At 37.1% G+C, this 24,363-nt stretch overlaps 1 protein-coding gene across 2 annotated transcripts in view; it reads left to right on the top strand.

The window, feature by feature from the left end:
- The window catches only part of IARS2 (isoleucyl-tRNA synthetase 2, mitochondrial), a 77,964-nt gene that overhangs the window by 26,182 nt on the left and 27,419 nt on the right, over window positions 1-24,363 (top strand). The window contains exons 1-11 of one of the 2 annotated variants that reach the window (XM_033430451.2): window positions 256-410; window positions 8,689-8,848; window positions 10,463-10,611; window positions 10,695-10,744; window positions 10,824-10,933; window positions 11,021-11,111; window positions 11,722-11,837; window positions 14,904-15,073; window positions 15,807-15,897; window positions 17,203-17,354; window positions 19,418-19,578. In XM_033430451.2, the coding sequence (XP_033286342.1) occupies window positions 8,719-8,848; window positions 10,463-10,611; window positions 10,695-10,744; window positions 10,824-10,933; window positions 11,021-11,111; window positions 11,722-11,837; window positions 14,904-15,073; window positions 15,807-15,897; window positions 17,203-17,354; window positions 19,418-19,578 (1,220 nt within the window). In that variant the 5' untranslated portion in view covers window positions 256-410; window positions 8,689-8,718. Of the gene's footprint in view, window positions 1-255; window positions 411-8,688; window positions 8,849-10,462; window positions 10,612-10,694; window positions 10,745-10,823; window positions 10,934-11,020; window positions 11,112-11,721; window positions 11,838-14,903; window positions 15,074-15,806; window positions 15,898-17,202; window positions 17,355-19,417; window positions 19,579-24,363 lie in introns of those variants that run through there. The other variant, XM_004271022.4, reaches the window with a different exon arrangement.

Raw genomic sequence — 24,363 nt, 5'->3', positions numbered from 1 at the left:
GCTGGTCGGCACCGATCCTCTGTGCGGGAATCTCTCCGCTTTGTCCTCCGCGCCCCTGATGCTGCGCTCTCCTCCGCGGCTCCGAAGCTTCCCCCCTCCCCGCCCCTGTCACCCACCCTCCCACCCCAGTCTCCGCCAGTGAAGGGGCTTCCTAGTGTGTGGAAACTTTCGTCCGTCTCAGCTCCCTCCCGGAGGTGCAGGTCCCGTCCCTATTCTTTTGTCTCTGTTTATTCTTTTTTCTTTTTCCCTACCCAGGTACGAGGGGAGTTTCTTGCCTTTTGGGAAGTCTGAGGTCTTCTGCCATCGTTCAGTAGCTGTTCTGTAGGAGTTGTTCCACGTGTAGATGTATTTGTGATGTATTTGTGGGGAAGAAGGTGATCTCCACGTCTTACTCCTCCGCCATCTTGAAGGTCCCCTTTTTTTTTGTATATTTTTAAGCTCCTTTCCTTTCTTCTGAAACTCCCATTCCTTCCATTATGTTCGTATACTGAATATGCATGTTCCACATTTCTGTGAGGCTCTGATCATTTTTTTCTGTTCTTTTTTCTGTTTTTTCTTTGTTTTATGTAATCTCTGTTGCTCTGTATTCACATTCACTAGTTATTTCTTTTGCCAGTTCATATATATCTGTTGAGCCCCTCTAGGGAATTCTTTGTTTCAGCTATTATTTTCAACTCCGGAATTCCCCTTTTGGTCTTTTTGACAAAAATAGCAATTTCTGTCTCTTTATTGATATTTTCTATTGATATGATATCATTATCATTCCTCCCTTTATCTCTTTAATCCTAGTTTCCTTTTAAGTTCTTTACGCATTGTTTTTTTTTTTTGGCCATGCCAAGTGGCTTGTGAGATCTTAGTTCCCCAACCAGGGATCGAAGCCAGGCCCACAGCAGTGAAAGTGCCGAGTCCTAACCACTGAACTGCCAGGGAATTCCCCTTTATACATGTTTATAATGGCAGTCTTGAATTCTTTTTCTGTTAACCTGACATTTGGTTGCCCTCATAGGTAGTTGATGTTGCCTGCTTTTTTTTTCAGTTTATATGCCATACTTTTGTGTTTCTTTGTATGTCTTGTAATTTTTTTTGTTCTTGGAAATTAGGCATTCTAGTAATATAACAAGTCTGTATATTGGTCTTTCTGCCACCGCCTGCTTCCTGCCCTGGCTTTTCATTGTAATTTGCTTGTTTATATGTTTGGTGACTGGCAGGGTTATTTTCATGAGGTCTGGTCCCACCCTGTCCCGTGTTTCTCTAGTGTTAAGCTTCTGATGTTGTTTCCCAGGGAGGAGCAGCTTTGGGTATGCTCAGTCACCCTCAGAGGATAGTGGTTTGGGCAGAGCTCCCATCCTCTTTCCCTGCCAACACCCATCTGTTTTGTTCTGAAATTTTCCAGCTCTTGGCTCTGTTGTTTTCAACAGTGCCCTTGGGCATAAACTGTTTTGTAGACTAATTCAATCAAATTTGGGGTCCTTTGAAGTATTGGTTCCTGAGGTCAGTCTTTGATTCTTGTTCTGATCTCAGGAGGACTCCTCCCAGCCGTCTTCTCTCCTGCAAATGAGCTGGCCTAGAGTTTAGCTCTGTCATCTTGAATCTATGAACCTTTTCCCAATTACCTTTCACCATAGCCTCTACTCTTGTTCAGAGCCCTCTTAGGCCTGAGCCTCTCCTTGCTCTGTTGCTGGGAGGAGAGTAAGAGCTATTTGTTTTACTGCCCGCTTCTCCGTCCCCCGGGCAGAACCTGCCAGGCAGGGCTCTGGAACTGGGAGTGGGGGAAACTACACTTCTGTGTGAGAGACACCCCGACTTTTGGAGCTGAGCACCCATGGGGAGGGTCAGTAGCCTGAGATCTTCTTGAACTGCCTTTCCGGGTGTGGAACCACCATTTCATGAGCCCAAACAAGGGTGATTAGAGCTCCAGTATTCCCAGCAGACTCTCACACACGGTAAAGTTTCTGTTCCATGAGTGGGGTCTTAGAAGTAGAGAATCTCGACCTTGTAGCCTCAGCAACAGGTAGGTGGACAGGATCATAAATGCCGACCTCCTGCTCTCCCCAGGATCCCTGTGTCCTTGGCTGCACGGTCTGGAGTGGAGTCGGCCTCACAGAGCTGGCAGGCTGGAGGGAGGGAGTGGTCTTGGTTCTCATTTTTCTTGCCAAACTTTCATGGCATTTTTCTTGTTTAGATATTTCTTCCTTTGCTGTATGCCCTTAGGACCATTTCCAGAAGCTTCATTTATTTTTAAATATAAATTTATTTATTTACTTACTTATGGCTGGGTGTTGGGTCTTGGTTGCAGCGAGTGGGGGCTACTCTTTGTTGGGGTGCACAGGCTTCTCATTGCTGTGGCTTTTCTTGTTGCAGAGCACGGGCTGCAGGTGCGTGGGCTTCAGTAGTTGTGGCTCACGGGCTGTACAGTGCAGGCTCAGTAGTTGTGGCGCACGGACTTAGCTGCTCCGTGACATGTGGGATCTTCCCGGACCAGGGCTTGAACCTGTGTCCCCTGCATTGGCAGGGGGATTCTTAACCACTGCGCCACCAGGGAAGTCCCTCCAGAAGCTTTAAATGATTAGGGTTTTAAATTATTTTCACCAGTTTTCCTGGCAATCCCATCCATGTAGCTTTTTTACACCGTCATGCCTGAAGTCAAATTCTGTTGCATTGAATTTTCTTTTATTTTTCTGTTCTTAATTTCATCAATTTCTGGTTTTTTTTATTGTTTCCTTGCTTCTGCCTGCATTAGGCTCATTTGTTTTTCTTTTTCTAGTTTTTGAGATAAGACTTTATATTATTGATCAGACTTTTATTCTTTTCTAATGTATGTATTTTATTGCTATAAATTTCTGTGTCATCACTCCTGTAGCTTGTGTCCCAGAAATTTTGTCATGTTGAATTTCCATTTTTATTCATCTCATCGTTTTTTTTGTTTTGTTTTTTTTTTTTGCGATACGCAGGCCTCTCACTGTAGTGGCCTCTCCTGTTGCGGAGCACAGGCTCCGGACGCGCAGGCTCAGCAGCCATGGCTCACGGGCCTAGCCGCTCCGCGTCATGTGGGATCTTCCCGGACTGGGGCATGAACCCATGTCCTCTGCATCGGCAGGCAGACCCTCAACCACTGTACCACCAGGGAAGCCCCATCTTATCGTATTTTAAAAATTTCCTTTGAGAGTTCTTTGATCCATGGATTATTTAGAAGCATGTTGTCCCTTTATATCTTTTTTCCTTCCCTTGCTTTTAGCTTGGTTTACATATTTCCTCTGCATGTATTTTGGTCCATATAAGACAGTGTTTGACAGTTATCTTTTCAACTGTGAAACATAATTTAGATGACTTGAGGAAATGGAACGTTTATTATATTTACCCATATTTTTGTTTACCATACTTTTTCTTCCTTCTTGATGTTTCAGCATCTCTGCTTTATTGTTTTTTTTTCTGTTTAGACAGTTTTTTTTAGCCATTCCTTAGGGTAGGTCTGCTGGTCACATATCCTTTTAGTTTTCCTTCATCTGATAGTGTCTTGATTTCTTTCCATTCTTGAAGTATACTTTCAGTGTATATAGCATTCTGGATTGTTAGTTTTTTCTTAGCACTTGAAAAATATTGTTCCATTTCTTTCTGGCCTCCATGTTTTTTAATGAAAACTTTGCTGTCTTTTAAATTATTTTTCCCCTAATAAACAACATGTCATTTTTCTCCAGCTGCTTTCAAGACATTTTTATTTTCAAAAATTTAATGATTATGTGTCTTGACATGGATTTCTTTGGATTTTTCCTCTGGATTTTGTTAAGCTTCTTGAATTTATAGGTTTATGTCTCATGGCAGTTTGGGGAGATTTCAGCCCTTATTTTTTTGTGTACCTTTCTCAGCTCTGAAAAAGTCTCCTTTCAGGGCAGCAGTGGCACCAAAGTTAAATCTTTGTTATAGTCCCACAGCTGCATGATATTTTTTTTCTGTCCTTTTTCTCTCTTCTTTTTAGATTGGGTCGTTTATTGTTCTGACTTCAAGGTTAGTGGTTCTTCCCTTTTTCCCCTCCATTCCGTAGTTGAGCCCAACTACAGAACTTTTTTTTTCTTTCTTTCTGCGATACGCGGGCCTCTCACTGTTGTGGCCTCTCCTGTTGCGGAGCACAGGCTCCGGACGTGCAGGCTCAGCGGCCATGGCTCACGGCCCCAGCCGCTTCGCGGCATGTGGGATCCCCCCGGACCGGGGCATGAACCCTTGTCCCCTGCATCGGCAGGCGGACTCTCAACCACCTGCGCCACCAGGAAAGCCCTACAGAACTTTTTATTTCACTTATTTTCTCTTTTAAAATTTGCATTTGATAGCTCAGTAAAATTGAGCTATCAAATATAAGAAAAAATGTTTTCCATTTACTTTTTCTTGGATATCTACTGACTCTTTGCTGAGGCTTTCTCTTTTTTCATGTTTTTCAAGTATGTTCACAGTTGGTCATTTAAGCATTTTTATCATGGTTACTTTAAAGTCATTTTCAGGTTATTCTCGTCTCAGTCTTGGTTATCTAGTGACTGTCTTTTTTTATTCAGTTTCAGATCTTCCTGGTTTTGGGTATGAGTGAATTTTTGTTGAAACCTTGGCATTTTCTGTATTGTGAGATTTGGCATCTTATTTAGAACTTTCTGTTTTAGCTAGTTTTCACTGATACCTCTCTGGCAAAGGAAGGCCGTCACTTACAGAAAAAATTTTTAAATGTTCTTAATGGATAAAAAGTAAATCTGGAAAGTTAATGAGTTTAAATAGTCAAGAAAATTTAGAGGAAGACTGAGGACTGAATTGCTCTATCCATTAGGAGTATCCTGCAGTATTATCTGGTTGTGGTTCAGATCAATAAGACAAAACAGGTGTCTGGACTAATCTTTAGTCTAATATATTGTTATTTACCACACAGAAGCTTGAATAGGTATTATCTTTGCTTTAAAGTTGTTGCTTTTAAGTCATTTCTTCTATTTTAAATTATTTAAGTCTGACTGTTCCATTCTTCTTCTGGAACTTTCTGCTGCATATGTTAAGTGAAGACACTTTAAATTAATTTAAATTAATTTGAGAAAGATAGCCTAGTCTCTTGTTTTTAATACACTCAATGAGACTGTATGTTATAATAAAAGTCCAAAACAAAACTCTACTGTTCCAGATTCTTTTGGTTCCTAGGAATAGAAAAGCCAACTCTATGTGGATTAATCAAAAAAGGGAATTTATTGACTGTTTTAATGGTAGTCTTAGCTCCGTGCATGGCTGCACCCAGGGACTCAGATAATATTAGGGGTTGCTTTCTCTCACTTTCACTCTTAGGCAGCCTTTCCCCCTTTTGATGTCTGTACCCTCACCTTTACCTCCACCCCTCATTTCCCAACATTTTCAGGCTTACATTCGTCCATCCTTTCTTTTCTAACAGTTCTTACACAAGTACTTGGCCTGTTTGGGGTCACAAGTCTATCCCCGAAGTAATCAATTTGGACTTGGGGATAAAATATGTTGATGGCTGCAGTGGATCATGTGTTCACCCTTAGAGCTGGAATGGAGGGCAGTAGGCTCCACATGGCTTAAGGATCGAGGAGTAATTCTCTGAAAAACTGAGGCACCCCACAAAACAGTCTCTTCTGTGCCTAGTTGGAGGCTCTGTCCAAGACCATGGGCACTTTGGAACTAGAGGAGGAACAGTTCTTGTTCTTCCTCAGACAGTGCCATATATAGTTTTGCTTGTTTTTCTCTGCTTGGGATACATCCCGGATGTTCAGATGGCTGCCTTCCTCATTTCCTTCATATCTCTGTTCAGATGTCATCTCTTCAGGCTTACTGATGTCCCTGTAAAATAGTGCCACCACCACCAGCCACATGCCTCTTTCAAACCCTTTGCCATGCTTTTAACTTCATAGTGAGTGAATATGTTTATCTTCTGTCTTCCTCCATCTGAAGAAGGACGTTGTTTCTCCAGTTTACTGCCATACTCTAGGTTCCTAGGACAGTGCTTGGCACATTGCAGGCATTCAAATATTTGTCTGTTAAACAAAGGAATACACGAGTATTGTGATAGGAAAATGAAAAACAAAAGGAGAAATGAGGGCAGAGAGGACTGTCATGACCAAAAGAGACAACTGGCTTTTAAAGTATGGAGGAACTTGTTTGGAGAGGAGGAGGGTAATGTTTGATACTGAGCAATTAGGAACATATTCCTGTTGCATCCCTGCTGTTTCTTTTACTAGAGGCTTCTAATAAAGGCTTCTGTCTTTCCTTATTAAGGACATTGTTAATTACTAGCTCATGATTAAATTAAAATTTTCGTTAATTAAAAGTAGCTTAAATGATGCCTTTCTGTTAACATGATGGATAGCAGCACTGTAAAGTAGAAATGTTGCAAGCTACAAATGTGAGCCACATAGGTAAGTTAAATTTTTTAGTAGCCACATAAAAATATTTCAGAAGAAATAGATGAAATTAATCTTAATATTATGTTTAGCTCAACATATCTGAACCATCATTTTAACATATAGCCATTGTAAATTTTGTTGGAAATATTTCACATTCTTTTTTGGGGTATTAAGTATTGGAAATCTGGTATATGTTTTATATTTACAGTACATCTCAATTTAGACTAGTCAGTTTTGATGCTCATTAGCTGCTGGTGGCTAGTGACTACTGTATAAGACATCACAGTCTAGAACATATATGCATGCATTCCTTTATTCAGTAAGCACTTTAGAATAGTTCCACATACCATTCTAAATGCTTGGAGTTTGTGGATGAAGAAGACAGATAGAATCTCTGGTTTCAGGAGTTTATATTTTCTCACAAAGGGACAGATAATTAAATAAATAAAATAACTTTGAATAGGGATAAGTGGGAAGGATGTTATTTATATTGATTGATTTAAGTAATATACATAACATAAAGTGTACAGATCTTAAGTATATATCAGTAGATGAATGTTTATGCAGTATGACTACCACCCAGATCACAAGGCCCCCCTGCCCTTTGGTAAGAAGTTTGAAAGACTTTTACATGGAAGAAGGGGTGAGTGGGAAGAATGTGTATTATCTTTTCTACTTTTGAGAGACATGGAAAGGAAGAAATATTTTTCTGGACTACTGCACTGTTCAGTTTTGGGAAGAAGGAGTTAAGCTTGGAGCCAAATCTGTCCTTTGTCTTTGAGCCCCCATTTTTTATTTTTATTTTTTTAAGTTTTTTTTTTTTTGATGTGGACCAATTTTAAAGTCTTTATTGAATTTGTTACAATATTGCTTCTGTTTTATGTTTTGGTTTTTTGGCCAAGAGGCATGTGGGATCTTAGCTCCCAGACCAGGGATCAAACCTGCACGCCCTGCAATTGATGGGGAAGTCCTAACCACTGGACCATCAGGGAAGTCCCTGAGCCCCCATTTTTAATTTTTATTTATTTATTTGTTTGTTTGTTTGCTTATTTATTTATTTTTGCGGTATATGGGCCTCTCACTGCTGTGGCCTCTCCCGTTGTGGAGCACAGGCTCTGGACGCGCAGGCTCAGCGGCCATGGCTCACAGGCCCAGCCACTCCGCAGCACATGGGATCTTCCTGGACCGGGGCACGAACCCATGTCCCCCTGCGTCGGCAGGCGGACTCTCAACCACTGCGCCACCAGGGAAGCCCGCCCCCATTTCTTAGTGGTAATATATTTTTTAAAAGACTCTGCTGCCCCCTACTATCTAAAATGAGCTGAGAAACAGTTCTAGAACTATACTAAGTGAAGAGGTCTATTGTTTTATTTAAGGTTTTAGTAATAACAGAGTTAACCGTGGACTTCCCTGGTGGTCCAGTGGTTAAGATTCCGTGCATGCTTCCACTGCATAGGGTTCAGGTTTGATCCCTGATCAGGGAAGTTCCACATGCTGCGTGAGGTGTGGCCAAAAAAAAAAAAACAAAAGTTAACCGTGATATTTCATACTCTGAGTGCATTATAAATTCTGCATTGATTCTATGATATTTATTAACTAAATATACATAATATTGGATTATTCACATTAATACTTTTTTTCAAAAGAGTAAAGCAAATTTGTACTCTGATATTTAGAAAGTTCGAATTATTTCTTTTTTTTTAATAATTAATTAAGTAATTAATTTATGGCTGCGTTGGGTCTTCGTTGCTGCGCGTGGGCTTTCTCTAGTTGTGGCGAGTGGGGTCTACTCTGCCTTGCGGTGTGCAGGCTTTTCATTGTAGTAGAGCTTGGGCTTCTAGGCGCGTGGGCTTCAGTAGTTGTGGCACACAGGCTTAGTTGCTCCGCGGCATGTGGGATCTTCCCAGACCAGGGCTCGAACCCGTGTCCCCTGCATTGGCAGTTGGATTCTTAACCACTGCGCCACCAGGGAAGCCCTCAAATCACTTCTTAAAAAGGTAGTATGGTTTGCATATTTACATACTCCAACTTTACAAACAAATTAGTAAATGTGGATGTAATGTTTTTCACTTTAGAATCTTTTATAATTCAACTTCCTTCTGGGGGAGTTAATGGCATTTTAAAAATCAGGTATTTGTTACTCTTGTGTTTATGTAGAACTTGAGGGAGTTGGTAGGTTTAATAGATAATTCTATATAAATCTTACTAAAATTAGGTTTTCTTAGTGTTTTAAAATATTAAGAAGAGAATATAAATTGTAGGCCACATGCTTTATGTGTGAATGATGATTATCATTTTATCTTTGCAGATTTTGAAAGATATAGCCAACCGATACCATATGATGAGAGGTTCCAAAATACATTTTGTGCCAGGCTGGGATTGTCATGGCTTACCCATTGAAATAAAAGTATTATCAGAACTTGGTGGAAAAGCTCAGAATCTTTCAGCTATGGAAATTAGAGAGAAAGGTAAATAATCTCTATTTCTGTTTTAAAATGGTATTTGTAAACACTGCTTCCTTGGAAAAGTCAGGGCTTTATCAAAGACACCTGTTGTTTTTTGGTTTTTGCTATTGTTTTTCGCTTATAATGACATCTGTTGGAAACCACTTTGTGTCAAAGAAAATTAAGATTTTGTGTAACTGACTTTTATGAGAACTTATGTTCAGAAATGAAGGAAAGATTTGTAAACACATCCAAGTACATTTTTCAATTCTTTAGTCTTCACATTTTGTTGAAATTATGATTTTGGTCAATGTTTTTATTTACTTTCTTGGCTAGGACTTGACCTATTTTAGGTGCTAAACCAAAAATAAATTTTAAATTAAAAATTGTTTTAAAAGATCTCTTTTTTTGATCCTTTCCTTCCATAGAATGTGTCAGGGAGGACTCTTCTATCCTTTTTCTTTTTTTTTTAATTAATTAATTTTTTTGGCTGCATTGGGTCTTCGTTGCTACACACAGGCTTTCACTAGTTGCGACGAGCCAGGCCTTCTCTTCGTTGTGTGCGGTTTTCTCATTGCGGTGGCTTCTCTTGTTGTGGAGCACGGGCTCTAGGTGCACAGGCTTCAGTAGTTGTGACACAGGGGTCAGTAGTTGTGGCTCATGAGCTCTAGAGCGCAGGCTCAGTGGTTGTGGCGCATGGGCTTAGTTGCTTTGCGGCATGTGGGGTCTTCCTGGACCAGGGATCGAACCCGTGTCCCCTGCATTGGCAGACGGATTCTTAACCACTATGCCACGAGGGAAGTCCCCCTTCTGTTCTTATATGTTAAACTGTTTTTTTTTTTTTTTTTAAGGGCTCCCCAGTGTTTATTTATTTATTTACTTTTGGCTGCTTTGGGTCTTTACTGCTGTGTGCGGGCTTTCTCTAGTTGCGATGAGCGGGGGCTACTCTTCGTTGTGGTGCATGGGTTTCTTATTGTGGCAGCGTCTCTTGTTGCAGGGCACGGGCTCTAGGCACATGGGCTTCAGTAGTTGTGGCTCTCGGGCTCAGTAGTTGTGTCTTGCGGGCTCTAGAGCACAGGCTCAGTAGTTGTGGCGCACAGGCTTAGTTGCTCCATGGCATGTGGGATCTTCCTGGAACAGGGCTCGAACCCGTGTCCCCTGCATTGGCAGAGGGATTCTTAACCACTGTGCAACCAGGGAAGTCCCTAAACTATTTTATAATTGGATATGATTGTGAAGATTTCATACTTCCTTATGAAAGAGTATTATTGGTTGTACTGGTTAATTTTGTGTGTGTGTATATATAATGAAATAAGAATTGTTCTCTGACCTTTTCTTAAACTGAGAAATATGAAGAATAACTTTTCCAGTTTATTTTTTCTAAAAGTAAGGCCATTTTATGCTCTCTCAATAATAGAGGAGATGATAACAAAATTTTAACTTCTGAAATTTTAGTTAATTTTAGAATTTGTTGTAGGTATCTTCTGAACACTTTAACTTTCAGATATTTTCCTATTAAAAATTTTTATAGTCTAAATTGTGTACAGTACCTGCATTTAGAGAGATACATGCTAAACCACGTTTAAGAATTTGAATTAATTTGTTTTCAAAAGCTTTTTGTTTCTTTATTGTTTTTAGCTAGATCATTCGCCAAGGCAGCAATTGAGAAACAGAAATCGGCATTTATTCGTTGGGGAATAATGGCAGATTGGAATAATTGCTACTATACATTTGATGGAAGATATGAAGCCAGACAGTTGAGAATTTTCTATGAAATGTATGATAAGGTAATAAAAGTTTTTTTTTTCTTTGAGTATGTTAAAATATGTGTTACAGAATTCCAGCTTTCATTTTTCTTTGTCTTTTATAGGGCTTAATTTATCGATCTTATAAACCTGTGTTTTGGTCTCCCTCATCAAGGTATTATGTCTTTTTGGTATTCAAGGGGAGAATTTTGTGAGGGTTCCAAATATTTATGTTTAATATTTTTAAACCTTAGGACTGCATTGGCTGAAGCAGAACTTGAATATAATCCAGAGCATGTCAGTTGCTCAGTATATGTAAAATTTCCTCTCTTGAAACCTTCTCCTAAGTTGGCATCTCTTATAGGTAAGATTTATCTGTTGCTTGAGTTTATTAAAGTTATGGAATTATAACATTTGATTTGCTAGCATATTTGAAATTTTATTTTCACAGATGGTTCATCTCCTGTTAGTTTCTTAGTCTGGACCACCCAGCCTTGGACAATTCCAGCCAATCAGGCTGTTTGTTATATGCCAGAATCAAAGTAGGTATATTATTGCAATTTTTGTTTTATTCACAAATAGGATCAATTCCATTTTTAGCATTATTTTGATCTTATTTAATCCTTATTATCCTTTTAAAATTAGTGAATTATAACTTAGTTCATATAGATTTTATTAAGCTTTAGTTCATATAGATTAAAGATTATAGGGCTTCCCTGGTGGCGCAGTGGTTGAGAGTCCGCCTGCCGTTGCAGGGGACACGGGTTCGTGCCCTGGTCCAGGAAGATCCCACATGCCGTGGAGCGGCTAGGCCCGTGAGCCACGGCTGCTGAGCCTGCGCGTGCGGAGCCTGTGCTCCGCAACGGGAGAGGCCACAACAGTGAGAGGCCCGCGTACCGCAAAAAAAAAAAAAAAAAAAATTATAAGTTTCAGTTCATATAGATTTTATTAAGCTTTAGAGGATTCTACTTAAGACCTTATCTCTACCTTTTTTGGAAAAGAAAACAGAAATGTAAGGAATGAAGTCCCTTGAAAATAGTACTTTTTTGATCTTAAAGTTAGTTTTTCTAAAATAATGTAAAACATTTAAAATGTTATCTGTGGTTTTTCTTTTTTCATTATTAGTAATTTACTCCTAAAATTTTATTTTAGGTATGCTGTCGTGAAGTGTTCCAAATCTGGAGACTTCTACGTTTTAGCTGCAGATAAAGTAACATCTGTTGCTTCTACTTTGGAAACAACATTTGAGGTTATTTCAACATTTTCTGGTAAGGATTTACAGGTATTCTGACCATCAAAGTCATCAAAATATTGGGTTGATCTTAGTTTAGTACCTTGCTAAAGATTTCTTATTGTGAATCAAAACAGATATGGCCTCTACCTTTCTAGAATATATTTTACATTAATTAAACTGAAGGAGAATATGCATTGAACATGATAGGAGTATAGAAAATGTGAACATTGACAAAGGCACAATAGATTAAAAAAACATTTTTGGCAAATATCCAGTGGAAAATTAGACAGATGCCCTTTGTACAACATATAATGTACAAATTTCCCTCTAAAATTTTATTCAAAATTAAATTATTGCAAATTACTTTTATCTGATTTGATGAAGGGAGCAAGGAAGGAAATAAATACATTTATTTTGGGGTATATGATTTTAATAAGGAAGTTGAATAAATTCTGAAAGTTATTTCCAAGATAGCATTTCTATGAAAAGGATCCTTAGTAAGCTATAATTTGGGACTTCTGAAGTAGTGGCTGATTTTGAAATACAACTATGGATGAAAGAATGCTCAACATCATTAATCATTAGAGAAATGCAAATCAAAACTACAATGAGATATCATCTCATACCAGTCAGAATGGCCATCATCAAAAAAAATCTATAAACAATAAATGTTGGAGAGGGTGTGGAGAAAAGGGAACCCTCTTGCACTGTTGGTGGGGATGTAAATTGATACAGCCACTATGGAGAACAGTATGGAGGTTCCTTAAAAATCTACAAAATAGAACTACTATATGACCCAGCAATCCCACTACTGGGCATATACCCTGAGAAAACCATAATTCAAAAAGAGTCATGTACCAAAATGTTCATTGCAGCTCTATGTACAATAGCCAGGACATGGAAGCAACCTAAGTGTACATCAGCAGATGAATGGATAAAGAAGATGTGGCACCTATATACAATGGAATATTACTCAGCCATAAAAAGAAACGAAATTGAGCTATTTGTAATGAGATGGATGGACCTAGAGTCTGTCATACAGAGTGAAGCAAGTCAGAAAGAGAAAAACAAATACCATATGCTAACACATATATATGGAGTCTCAGGGGGAAAAAAAAGGTCCTGAAGAACCTAGGGGCAAGACGGGAATAAAGACACAGACCTACTAGAGAATGGACTTGAGGATATGGGGAGGGGGAAGGGTAAGCTGTGACAAAGTGAGAGAGTGGCATGGACATATATACACTACCAAACGTAAAATAGATAGCTAGTGGGAAGCAGCCGCATAGCACAGGGAGATCAGCTCCGTGCTTTGTGACCACCTAGAGGGGTGGGGTAGGGAGGGTGGGAGGGAGGGAGACGCAAGAGGGAGGAGACATGAGAACATATGTATATGTATAACTGATTCACTTTGTTATAAAGCAGAAACTAACATACCATTGTAAAGCAATTATACTCCAATAAAGATGTTAAAAAAAATATAACTGGAAATCTAGGGAAGTTTAAAATTACCTTTGATCCTTAGGGATGATATATCTTTGAGTTTCTTACAAAAGAAAAAAAAAATCACAAGAGTAGATACTCAAAAATGGAAAGATTGTCTAGCAAAGTAAGGAAGGCCTCAAAATGCACTGCTTTAGATATAAACCAGTTAGAGGTTTAAACAAACTTAACAAAAATCAAAAGGTTTTTAATGCCAAAGGCATGAAAGAAGCTCCAGAATGTTTAATATTTAATACCCTTTGGACCTTGTTGGTGCATTAGGTAACTTAGAGGCTCCAGTATATTCTTTACTCCATACACCTCTCTCACTTCTTTTTAAAAAAATTGATATGTAATTGATATATAACATTATATTAGTTTCAGGCATTCAAAATAATGATTCAATATTTGTATATATTGTGAAATGATCACCATAAGTCTAGTTAACATCCATCGTCACACATAGTTGCAAATTTTTTTTGTTGTGATGAGCACTTTTAAGATCTAATCCCTTAGTAACTTTCAAATATACAGCACAGTATTATTAACCACAGTCCACCTCTTTTTTAAGTGCAAAAGGTATTAATAGACTTCCTTGACATGTTAGATGTTGTTACAGAAGTTGAGTGGCTTCTCAAAGGGTTTTTGAAAGTATTAAGGTTAAATTTAAAGGTCATTTTTCTAGACTGCATTATTGTTTCAAATTATTACTTTGTGAAAAATTAATTATTGCCATTTTTAGCCACCATGTTTCAGAGGAATATATATACTTCTCATTCGTGGCCTATATTTTCTTGTTTTCTGATTTGTAAATTGGGGATAATGTTAGCTGCTTTGTAGTATTATGAAGATGAGGTAAGAATTTATGTTGAGTCTAGTACATGTGGGTGCCCAGTAACTGTCAGGTATTATTTATCATCTCTTACCTTTTTAGGGTAACATTATGAAAAGCTACGAGTTCCCGCAGAGATAGTATTAGAACGTACTAGTCATTGACCTGTTGATCTAGAATTTTTTGTCCTCTATTCTAAAAGGTACATAACTGCACATAAATTAGAGAAGTTATTTTGGATTCATTTGATTATCTATTTTTTATAATAATTGCTAATATTTTAAAGCATCTACAGTGTGGCAAGTATTGTGATAAGTACCCAAAATGCTTAACGTGCATTAACCCAGTTTATGTTCACAGCAGACCTCTGAGGTAGGAACTGTAATTGTTCACATTTTATAGATTCCTGAAGGTCACAGAACAAATAAAAGGGAAAGCCAGAATTTGAGCCCAGTCTTATCCCAGATTCTGCTCTTTTCAGCTGATGTCTATTGCTAATCTTAAAGAGGTAGAAGAATTGCTATATAAAATAATTCTTTTTTTTTTTTTTTTTTTTGCTGTATGGGGGCCTCTCACTGTTGTGGCCTCTCCCGCTGTGGAGCACAGGCTCCGGACGCACAGGCTTAGTGGCCATGGGCTCACGGGCCCAGCCACTCTGCGGCATGTGGGATCTTCCCGGCCCGGGGCACGAACCCGTGTCCCCTGCATCGGCAGGCAGACTCTCAACCACTGCGCCACCAGGGAAACCCTAAAATAATTCTTAATTGTGGCTTTCTTTCCGCACAGGTGTTGACTTGGAAAATGGTACTTGTGCTCATCCTTTCATTTCTGAGAGGGTGTCTCCTCTTTTACCTGCCAGTCATGTGACCATGACGAAAGGAACAGGGTTGGTTCACACAGCCCCAGCTCATGGTATGGAAGATTACAGTGTAGCTTCTCAACACAACTTGTCCATGGTACTGCTCCTCTTTTTTCCTTTTAAATTATTGCTTTTGAAGAATTAAAGCAATAAACCCTAACTAATGTCTTTACTTTTGATAATAAACAATAATTTTTGTCATCGTAGTTAAGTTGTGAAATGCTTCTGTGCAATAAGCCTCCAAAGCCTTATTAACTCATACTAATTGAGAACGATTTCCCAGAATTAGCACAAAATTGTCACAGAGTTAGAATTGAAGAATGCATAGTAAATGGGGGCATTTTTTTTTCCAAGTATTAAGTCACATAGACAAATTACTTTCAATCCCTGAAAAATGGCAAGTGGGTTTTACTAAATAGTTGAAAAGAGCCGGTTTTTAAATTTTTTTCAGACTAAACAGTCTTCTCTAAATTTATTTTACACACGTCAGTTACTTAGCAAGTTTTTCCATTTAGCTAAAGGCAAGTCTCAAAGTCGTCACAATGTATGTACACTGCCATAGATCTGTAAATTGAGGTTTTTAGTATATTTTGTTACTTTTTGTAATTAAACTTTAGGTGTATGTTTTAATAATACATTTTGCCTTTGGTGATTTAAATGTGTAAATTCACAAATTCTGATTGACTGAATAAGTAGTATCCAAATTTTCAGTGTAGTGAAAGACTAGACTGTAATGAGATGTTTTATATAGTATACTGCTTTGCTAGATATTGTCATAAGATGAAATGTCTTGATACTTTATTTTAATTGTTCAAAATGACTCTTTTTAGGATTGTTTAGTGAATGAAGATGGAGTCTTCACAGATGCTGCAGGTCCTGAACTGCAAAACAAAGCTGTTCTTGAAGAGGGAACAGATGCGGGTGAGTACTGTTTATGTTGGTATCATAAATATGTATTTTCTGAAAAGCAGCCAGAAGTAACCTTTGCTGACAATTCTCTCATTTTGTACTTTCAACAAAAAGCTAAAATTATATTTTATTTATATTTTATTTTGCCACATGGTTTAAAATGGAGTTTGGCACTTTTTCATCTTTTGCTTTGAAGTTGCTCTACTTGTTTAAGCAAATCAAGGCAGTCAACAGAGAGTGATGTTATTTTAGGGCTATAAAGATAGTCATCAGCAGTGTTAGTTTTGTGGAAGGATGAAATCAACCTTGGGACTAGATGCTGACTGTGAATCAGACACTCGCACTCTGTTTGTAACCCTTATATCACTGATACATATAGGATAGTTGATGTATCAACAATTTTAGGGGTCCTCCAGTCTTGAGTTTTCTTTCTGCCTTTCTATAAGTATGGATCCAAGGACCAGGTACTATGAAAACCTTTCTTTGCCCACACTAAGACTAAGGCTAATTAGATCTGGTATATTAATTTTCTAGGGCTCCTGTCACAAATTACCATAAATTTGGTGGCTTAAAACAACAGAAACTTATTCTCTCACAGTTCTGGAGGCAAGAAGTCTGAAATCAAAGGTGTTGGCCAGGCTCTGCTCCCTCTGAAAGCTCTATGGAAAAATTCATGTTTGCCTCTTCCTGGCTTCTGGTGGCTCCTGGTAATCCTTGGCATTCTTTGGTTTATAGCTGTATCACTCCAGTCTGCCTCTATTATAACATGTTCTTCTTTGCTCTGTGTGTCTCTGTGTGTCCTTTCTTCTTAGAAGGACACCAGGCATTGGAATTAGGGCCCACTCTAATCCAGTGTGACCTCATCTTAATTGCAGATTACATCTACAAAGACCCTATTTCCAAATAAGGTCACATTCACAAGTACTAGGGGCCAGGACTTGAACCTATCTTTTGGGGGGACAGAATTCAACTCAGTATACCTGGTTTCTTCTGGATTACCTGGAGACCATTTTAAGATTCATAGTATGAAAGATTGTGACTCTGAATTTGAGATGTAGAATTCTAGATGTATTCTGTCATCTTTGAAAAGAAGAGCCATGGGAATGGCATAATTTGCAGTCTGATTAAGGTTTTACAGTTTCTGCTTTTATTGCCTGGAGATTCCCAGATTATGCCTTTGCTACCTGGTAGATGGCTACTCTTACTGTCACCTGTTGGCCCAGATTTAGTACTCCCTGGGAGTTTAGAGAGTTATTAGGATTTTCATAGTGCTTTTTAATTGTGTCTAATGTAAATTGTTATTAATTGTTTTTTAAGTTATAAAGATGCTTCAGGCTGCAAAGAATTTGTTGAAAAAGGAAAAATTGGTACACAGCTATCCCTATGACTGGAGGACTAAGAAACCAGTAGTTATTCGTGCCAGCAAGCAGTGGTTTGTAAATATCACGGATATTAAGACTACAGCCAAGGTATAAAAGGCATCCTACTGTAAGGGCTGGGTTTATCATTCCCTCAGTATGAAAGGTTTACCTGTGAGGTTGGGGTAGGGTTTTGGGAGTAGAAGGGATTAATGCTATTATTATTTGGTTTCATAAACTTGTAGAATTTTAGATCTGGAAGGACCTTGGGTTTCCATCCCTTTATTATACATGCTTAAAGAGTTTAAGTTGCTCTAATTTCCTGCCCAGTGTAGTGAAAATAGCATAGAATTAGGACTTAAGTTCAGCAAATTGTTTAACCTCTCAGAACCTCAGTTTCCTCATCTGTATAAAAGTGATAATAATGCCTACCTCACAAGATAAGTGAATAAAAGTTCCCAGAACAGTGTCTGGCACATAGTGGGCATTCAGCAAAACTCTTTTAAAACTCTTTGCTTCCTTAAAATTGAAATTGCAGTTCATTTGAAAAGCTATTTCTTTTGAGTTAACAAATATTTTATAACTGGCATTTTAAATATTAATATATATTTGAGCTCTTTCATTCAATACGTTTATGTATCTGTGTGTGTGTATATCTCATGAACAACTTGATTCTATTAAATGAAAGAACTCAAATATATATTTGGTAACCAGGCTGAGTATACAGATATTTTGCTTTACAGCTTGCATGTAACATTGCTAATATTAGTTGGTTCATTTGTTGACATGGCAATTTGGGGTCCATGCCAAAGCTATGCAAGCAATTTATGCTTTCTACATTCATGTAGAGTGGATAACTGTGCTATGGACCGTTTCTTTGTTTTCTTCTGTTTTTTACATTTCTGTGAAGGCTGTTTTTCTTACCTGTAAATGTTACAATTTGTAACTTTCAGCTCTGCACGGATTTTTGTTGCAGAACATCTGAGTCTGATGCTGATGCAATACGCTGAAGCCATATTTTTTTTTAACTTCTTTATAGAAAATTTTCAGTTGTTCCTCGCAGAAATAGAGAGAATAATGTACTGCCATGTTTCCATCACCCAACTTCAACAATAATCACCTTTTTGCCAATTTTATTTTTATCTGCATCCCTACCCATTATCTACACTTCCTACCCATTGGATTATTTTAAAGCAACTTAAAAGGCATTATGTTTTCCATAAATATTTCATCATGTATATCTGACATTTAAAATTAAAACATAATTTTAATGCCATTTTTACCACCTTAAAAAAATAATAGTTATTCCTTAACAAAATCAAATATCAAGTCAGTATCACGTTTCAATTTTTAATCAAAATAAATTGCGAATGTTGCCTTTCTACCAGTGGGTGGTGCTACAAAGGGCTTTGGGGGAGGGGATTTCTGGTGGTTCAGGTAAGCGAGGAAACTGTTTAAACATGCTCTAAAAATGTAAAAATGCTTTTATCGATGGGTAGAGAGACTTTCTTTGAGACTTTTTAAAATGAAGTTATATTTTCACTTACGGATATTTTTAAACATTTTTGCTATACAATTCTTTTCTTGGTAATTAACGAATGAAAGCAAATGCTAGTAGTTTACAACTTTTGGAGGCGGGAGGTGGAGGGAAGGAGAGTTCTTGAGAGACAGCCAGTAAATAGGAAGTAACTTATTTTGAGAAAGTGTTTTCTATGTTGTAAACCATACTATGTAAAATTAGGTTACATTGCAGTCCTTGTTTGTCCACCTAAGATAGTAGCTTATTTCTTAAGCATTTAAAGAAGAATTATTGAAATCAAGTTTGAATTGATTTTAACTGTAGTTTAATAAAGTATAATACTTCTACTAAACCTGTTATTACCAGTTTTGATCTAGGGTGCTTGGAAATTAGTATAAAATTTCTTGTCACATCCTCCAAAGGTGAAGTCTGCTCTGGATGTTATTTATTAGATCATTTGTGGTCCTATTTTAACATTGTCTCATTTGCTCTGAAATCTATGGTGTTTTTAGATTAGTTTCTTTTTGGTGGGGGAAGGGGGCATGTAAATGACTATAATCTCTAAAATAAAGAACTGTATTAGGATAAATAATGGCAGTTCTAGAAAATTTGTTCTGCTTTCTCTCACTGAACTTGATTTGTGAATCAATTGCAGGAATTGTTAAAAAAAGTGAAATTTATTCCTGGATCAGCACTGAATGCCATGGTTGAAATGATGGACAGGCGGCCATATTGGTGTATATCAAGGCAAAGAGTTTGGGGTGTTCCAATTCCTGTGTTTCATCATAAGACAAAAGATGAATTCTTGATCAACAGGTAGAACTCTTTCTAAAATTTTCAACATTTTAAAGTGAGTTGTATTTTCTTCAAAAATGGAAAAATAGTGGACTATTGAAAACTCTTGATATATGTTAAATAAAATATTCTAAAATAGCTATCTTTTTTGAGGGGAGTAAAATATAAATTTCAGAAAGATCCTTTCAGATGGATGAAATTTTAACAAACACTGGATTATTTTTTCAGTATTGATACGTAGAAGCAAAGACCGTGAATATTTTCCTATGAGAATTCATTATCCCTGACTGTGCCCTGTGCTGGGATAAGGTGTCAGGAGCCCAGAGATAAGCAGTGTTGAGTGGTGGAGCCCAGTATGTGATTTTTCTTCAGGAATTAGTGTCAGTCTTTCACTCCGAGTCTACGCTCCCTCTCAGTAGAAATGGCATTAGGTAATTGTATAGGTAATTTAAGAAACTATAATATAATTGAATGCACATAACTAACTCTAGTGATGATTACATTCCTAGTTATTTCTTTTTTCCTTAATTTTTTTTTTTTAATTTGGAAAGATAATACATGAACCTAGTGAACAATTCAGAGTAGAAAAGCTTATACAGTAAAAAGAAGATTGTTTTCCCTAATCATATACTAGACCCTTTTTTGAGGCAGTAAACAAGACTGACATGGTCCCTGCTCTTGATGAGGTGATAATCTAGCTAGTTTATCTTCTAGTAAATTAAGGTGGCTCTCAGTATTGTTGCTGTTATTAACAGATGTGGAAAGGGGAATATTAATCATTTCTTTTGCGAATACATCCTGGGTTATCATTTTTTTTGGAGTAATTTTGTTTTGGACATTTTACTAAGTTATTCTAGACCATGAGCAAAGAGTTTGACTGTGTTTTGGTAAGTATTTTCACATTTCATCAGTTGAGGATTTAGTGAGAGTTTTGAAGGCATGGACGCCAGCAAGTAATGGAGAATTTAAGTAATGGAGAGATGACAGAGTTGAATGTCCTACCTTGGGGTTCATCATCATTTTTGTAAAAAGGTTCTGCTTTTCATTGTCAACATTATTAGTATTTCTTTAGGTGGTACTTTTGTGAATATATGCATTTTAGGTTTTTTTTAAATTGTTGACTACACTGTTGTTTTTTTTTTTTTAAATTACCTTTAGCCAGTATTAGTTAGTTCTTAGTATCCTTGGTGTGAAGGTTCCTTTTCACTTTGAAATGTTCCTTGTATCACTGCTTCACCTTATGGCTGACACCTTATGGCAACATGGTTCAGAGGGAAGAACTAAAGGCTCTGCCTTGAACAAATATTGAACCCTAAAACAGCTCATTTGCTTCAGTTATAAAGGATATGGCATTTGAGTAGGGTCTGGAGGATTAGGTGGCAAATGGGGGAAGGTAGTGGGATTAGGAGCTGAGGACCCAGAGTGGGGAAAACATAGCATGTTTACAGGAACCATAATGGGGCTGCAGGTTGTGTGAGGGGAACAGAAAGATAAACACTTAAGAAAGATTGATTGGGGCAAATTGAAGTGAGTCTTAAATACCAGGCTAAGGAATTTAAACTTTTAAGTAGGCATGAAGAGTCACGGTATGTTTTAGGAAAAGAAACTAGAGGTTAGAGACCAGGAAGTGATTTTAAGGCTATTGCAATATTATTACAACTTGGAGCTAAGACTGTTTGGCCTAAATATTGTTGCATATGTTGTTCTTAAAATTTAGAGCTTGATCACATAAAAACTAATATCTTATTTCCCCTACTAAGAATTAAAGTTGAGATAAGTTTACACAAGAATTGCTTAAAATTCCACACTGGCGAGTTTTCTTTTAAGGAAACCTTTATAAGACGCTGCCATTGTTCCTCATTCTTTTCCATATTTAGAGAGCAGGATTTTTAGGGTGTTTCCTTGAAGTGATTCAAGTGGACCAATGTACGTATTAGTAAGTAGAGCAAGCTGGTTTATTTGACCATTATTTAATCACTACAATAAAATGGTACATAGATCAATTGGTCAGTGACCTAGGTGAAATAAATGTGAGCTTTGTCAGAGAAACAGAAGCAGATTTTCTTTAGGTATCATTTATGTTTTATTTACAGTCAATACATTTACATGGTATGTAACAGATTCTTTTCTGTGCATCTGCCATTGTGTTGCTTGCATGGTGTAGTTGATTTCTGATGCTGAAGTCGCAGAGATATACAGAATATTGGCCTACAGAAATGACAGACAAACAACCATACTGTCTGTCAATTCATAGGTCATTTTCCTGTACACCATTTCTGAATAATGACTCTAATCCTCTTCCATTTTTGGTCCTTTAAGTGACATAACAGTTAATTTTTAAAAATGGATGTTAATTCTTTGTCAGTTTTTAAAGACGGCATGAAAGGCTGTCTTTTTTTTCCTCCTTAATCAAATGAGACCCAAGTGACCATAATTTTTTTTGTCTTTCTTGAATACGCCTCTACATTGAAGTGAGTTGGTAGCCATCAAAAGTAACAGCATCTCCACTGGAAATTGGTGCACAGTCCACATGGAGTTGCTGTTACAGTTGATGACCCCATTAAGCAGATCAGAAGTTTCCTTTTTTTTTTTTTTCGCGGTATGCTGGCCTCTCACTGTTGTGGCCTCTCCCGTTGCGGAGCACAGGCTCTGGACGCGCAGGCTCAGCGGCCATGGCTCACGGGCCCAGCCGCTCTGCGGCATGTGGGATCTTCCTGGACCGGGGCGCAAACCTGTGTCCCCTGCATCGACAGGCGGACTCTCAACCACTGCGCCACCAGGGAAGCCCCTTTCTGCTTTTCTTGATGAAAGTCTATAAATTCTCTCTTAAGGATACTAGTTTCACAGAAGAAAATCTTGATTTATTCATGTTCTGAATAAGCTGAGAGATGGGTAGATTTGAAACTCTGATGTTTAATTTTTATTTGAATTAATGTTCTCATTTGCACTTTGTATTTTCTCAAGAAATAATTCCATTTTTGACTTTAACATCATTGATCATTTTTCTTAATCTGTAATATAATGCCTTTATAATTTAGGTGGAAATCTATTACTAATTAATAAAACAAATACTTTTTAGCATAAAAAAGATAAAATGTAGAAACATTTGCCACCTAGGAAGGAAAAGAGGTTGTTAGTTAAATTGCTTTCATTTCAGACCATTTAATCAATTTAAGAGTATTAATGCAATAGTTAACATGCATTTAGGAAACTTAGCCCCCAAATTCTGGAAATTGTGAGAAATTCACTAGAAGCAGGCAAGGATTTTCAAGTTTGGGTGTTAGCTTTAGCTACCTCAAATTTTTGCTCATGTTAATAATAATGACTTTTTGGTGAAAAAGTTTGATAATGTTCATCAAATAAAAATTTCTCCAAAATTGTTTCCTGTCATCTTCAAAATATAAGTATAGAATTAAATTAAAAATAGAGCTCCCCCACATTTCATTGTGTTCTAGAATTAAACTTAGTAAATAAATATGAAAGATTTAGCCTCTTACCTCATTCTTATTCCAGTAACTTCCAGAAGAAAAGAATATTATAGTCCTTAATATTTTGGCTTTTATAAAGACGAAATACAGGAAAATGAAACGACAGCAACAGTTTGTTCATTACGTAGCAATCTTAATGCTGTTTAATTTCTGGTAACACGTTAAATAAGCTTCAGCCCAGTTGATAGCAAAGTTTAGAATGATTGGTTGGTGTTATAGTGGCTGGTACTACCTAGCGGATTTTCATGGATTGAAACCTAAGAAGGACACATAATGCGTGTGTTTAGATAAGGCCGTTGCGTAAAGTACAAAGTTTTATGATGGACTTACTGCTTTATGAAATACAGCATTAAGATGGAAGCATAGAGATTATGTAGTGATAAGTGGTTTCACCCACTTTTATCAACAGTAATTTATACGATCTTTAGGTTATAAGTTAACTGTGTGTTTGTGTTAAGTATAGGGTATAATTAACAAAGGGGGGAATTCTTACATTTCAAAAGACAAATTTTGACTACTTGTGTGTTTTGGAAGAATATTTAATATCACTAGAAATGCCCATAAAATTGTCTTAGAACTTTTTAAATCATCATCTCAGTTTTGTAATAAAAAATTACACTTCTAAGTATTTATCCGAAGGAAACAAAAGGACTAACATCTCTTGTACAAAGATATATGTGTGTGTGTGTGTGTATATATATATATATATATATCTGTAAGGATGTCTAATACAGTTGTTTATAAAGAAACGTAATTATATGAAAAAGAAGAAATAATTAAAGTCAATTCTGGAAGAATGAATAGGTAGCCATTAAAAATGGTAGCTTAGCTCTTAATGGTTGTGTATGAAAATCAAATAAATGTAGCCCATCCTGACATTTGGCTGTTTCTAAGTTTTTGCTAGTGCTATAATGAGTATCTTTTGAGCACTTGTGCAGCATTTACTTGTATATTTTATCGAAATTATCTTTTCAGATTTTGTTTGAATGTTAAATTTATCTTTATTTTGCAATCTACTATAGTTACCTCAAGTTTGGAGGTTATATGTGTTTTTTTATTGCAAATTTTGTTTTTAAAACTCTGCCACAATATTTTTAGGAGCATTCAGACCACCAGAGTACAAGTCAGAAGAAAGTTTTCACTTAGTGATACCAATTCCGTGCACTTAAATTTTGATTTGTTTGGATTGTGAGAATGTTTTTGTCTTTGAAATCTGCATTCTTATTTGTCATAAATTTTATTCAGTTTTTATACTCTGAGTTGTCTTTATTTTCCTCTTTTTAAAAACTTAAGTAGTATAGTTGTCTAAGATCTCAAA

This window comes from Orcinus orca, chromosome 1 (genome assembly GCF_937001465.1).
Source record: "Orcinus orca chromosome 1, mOrcOrc1.1, whole genome shotgun sequence".
In the NCBI taxonomy this organism is placed as follows: Eukaryota; Metazoa; Chordata; class Mammalia; order Artiodactyla; family Delphinidae; genus Orcinus; species Orcinus orca.
Note: the sequence above shows the minus strand (reverse complement) of the source record. Positions and strands in the feature narration are given on the sequence as shown.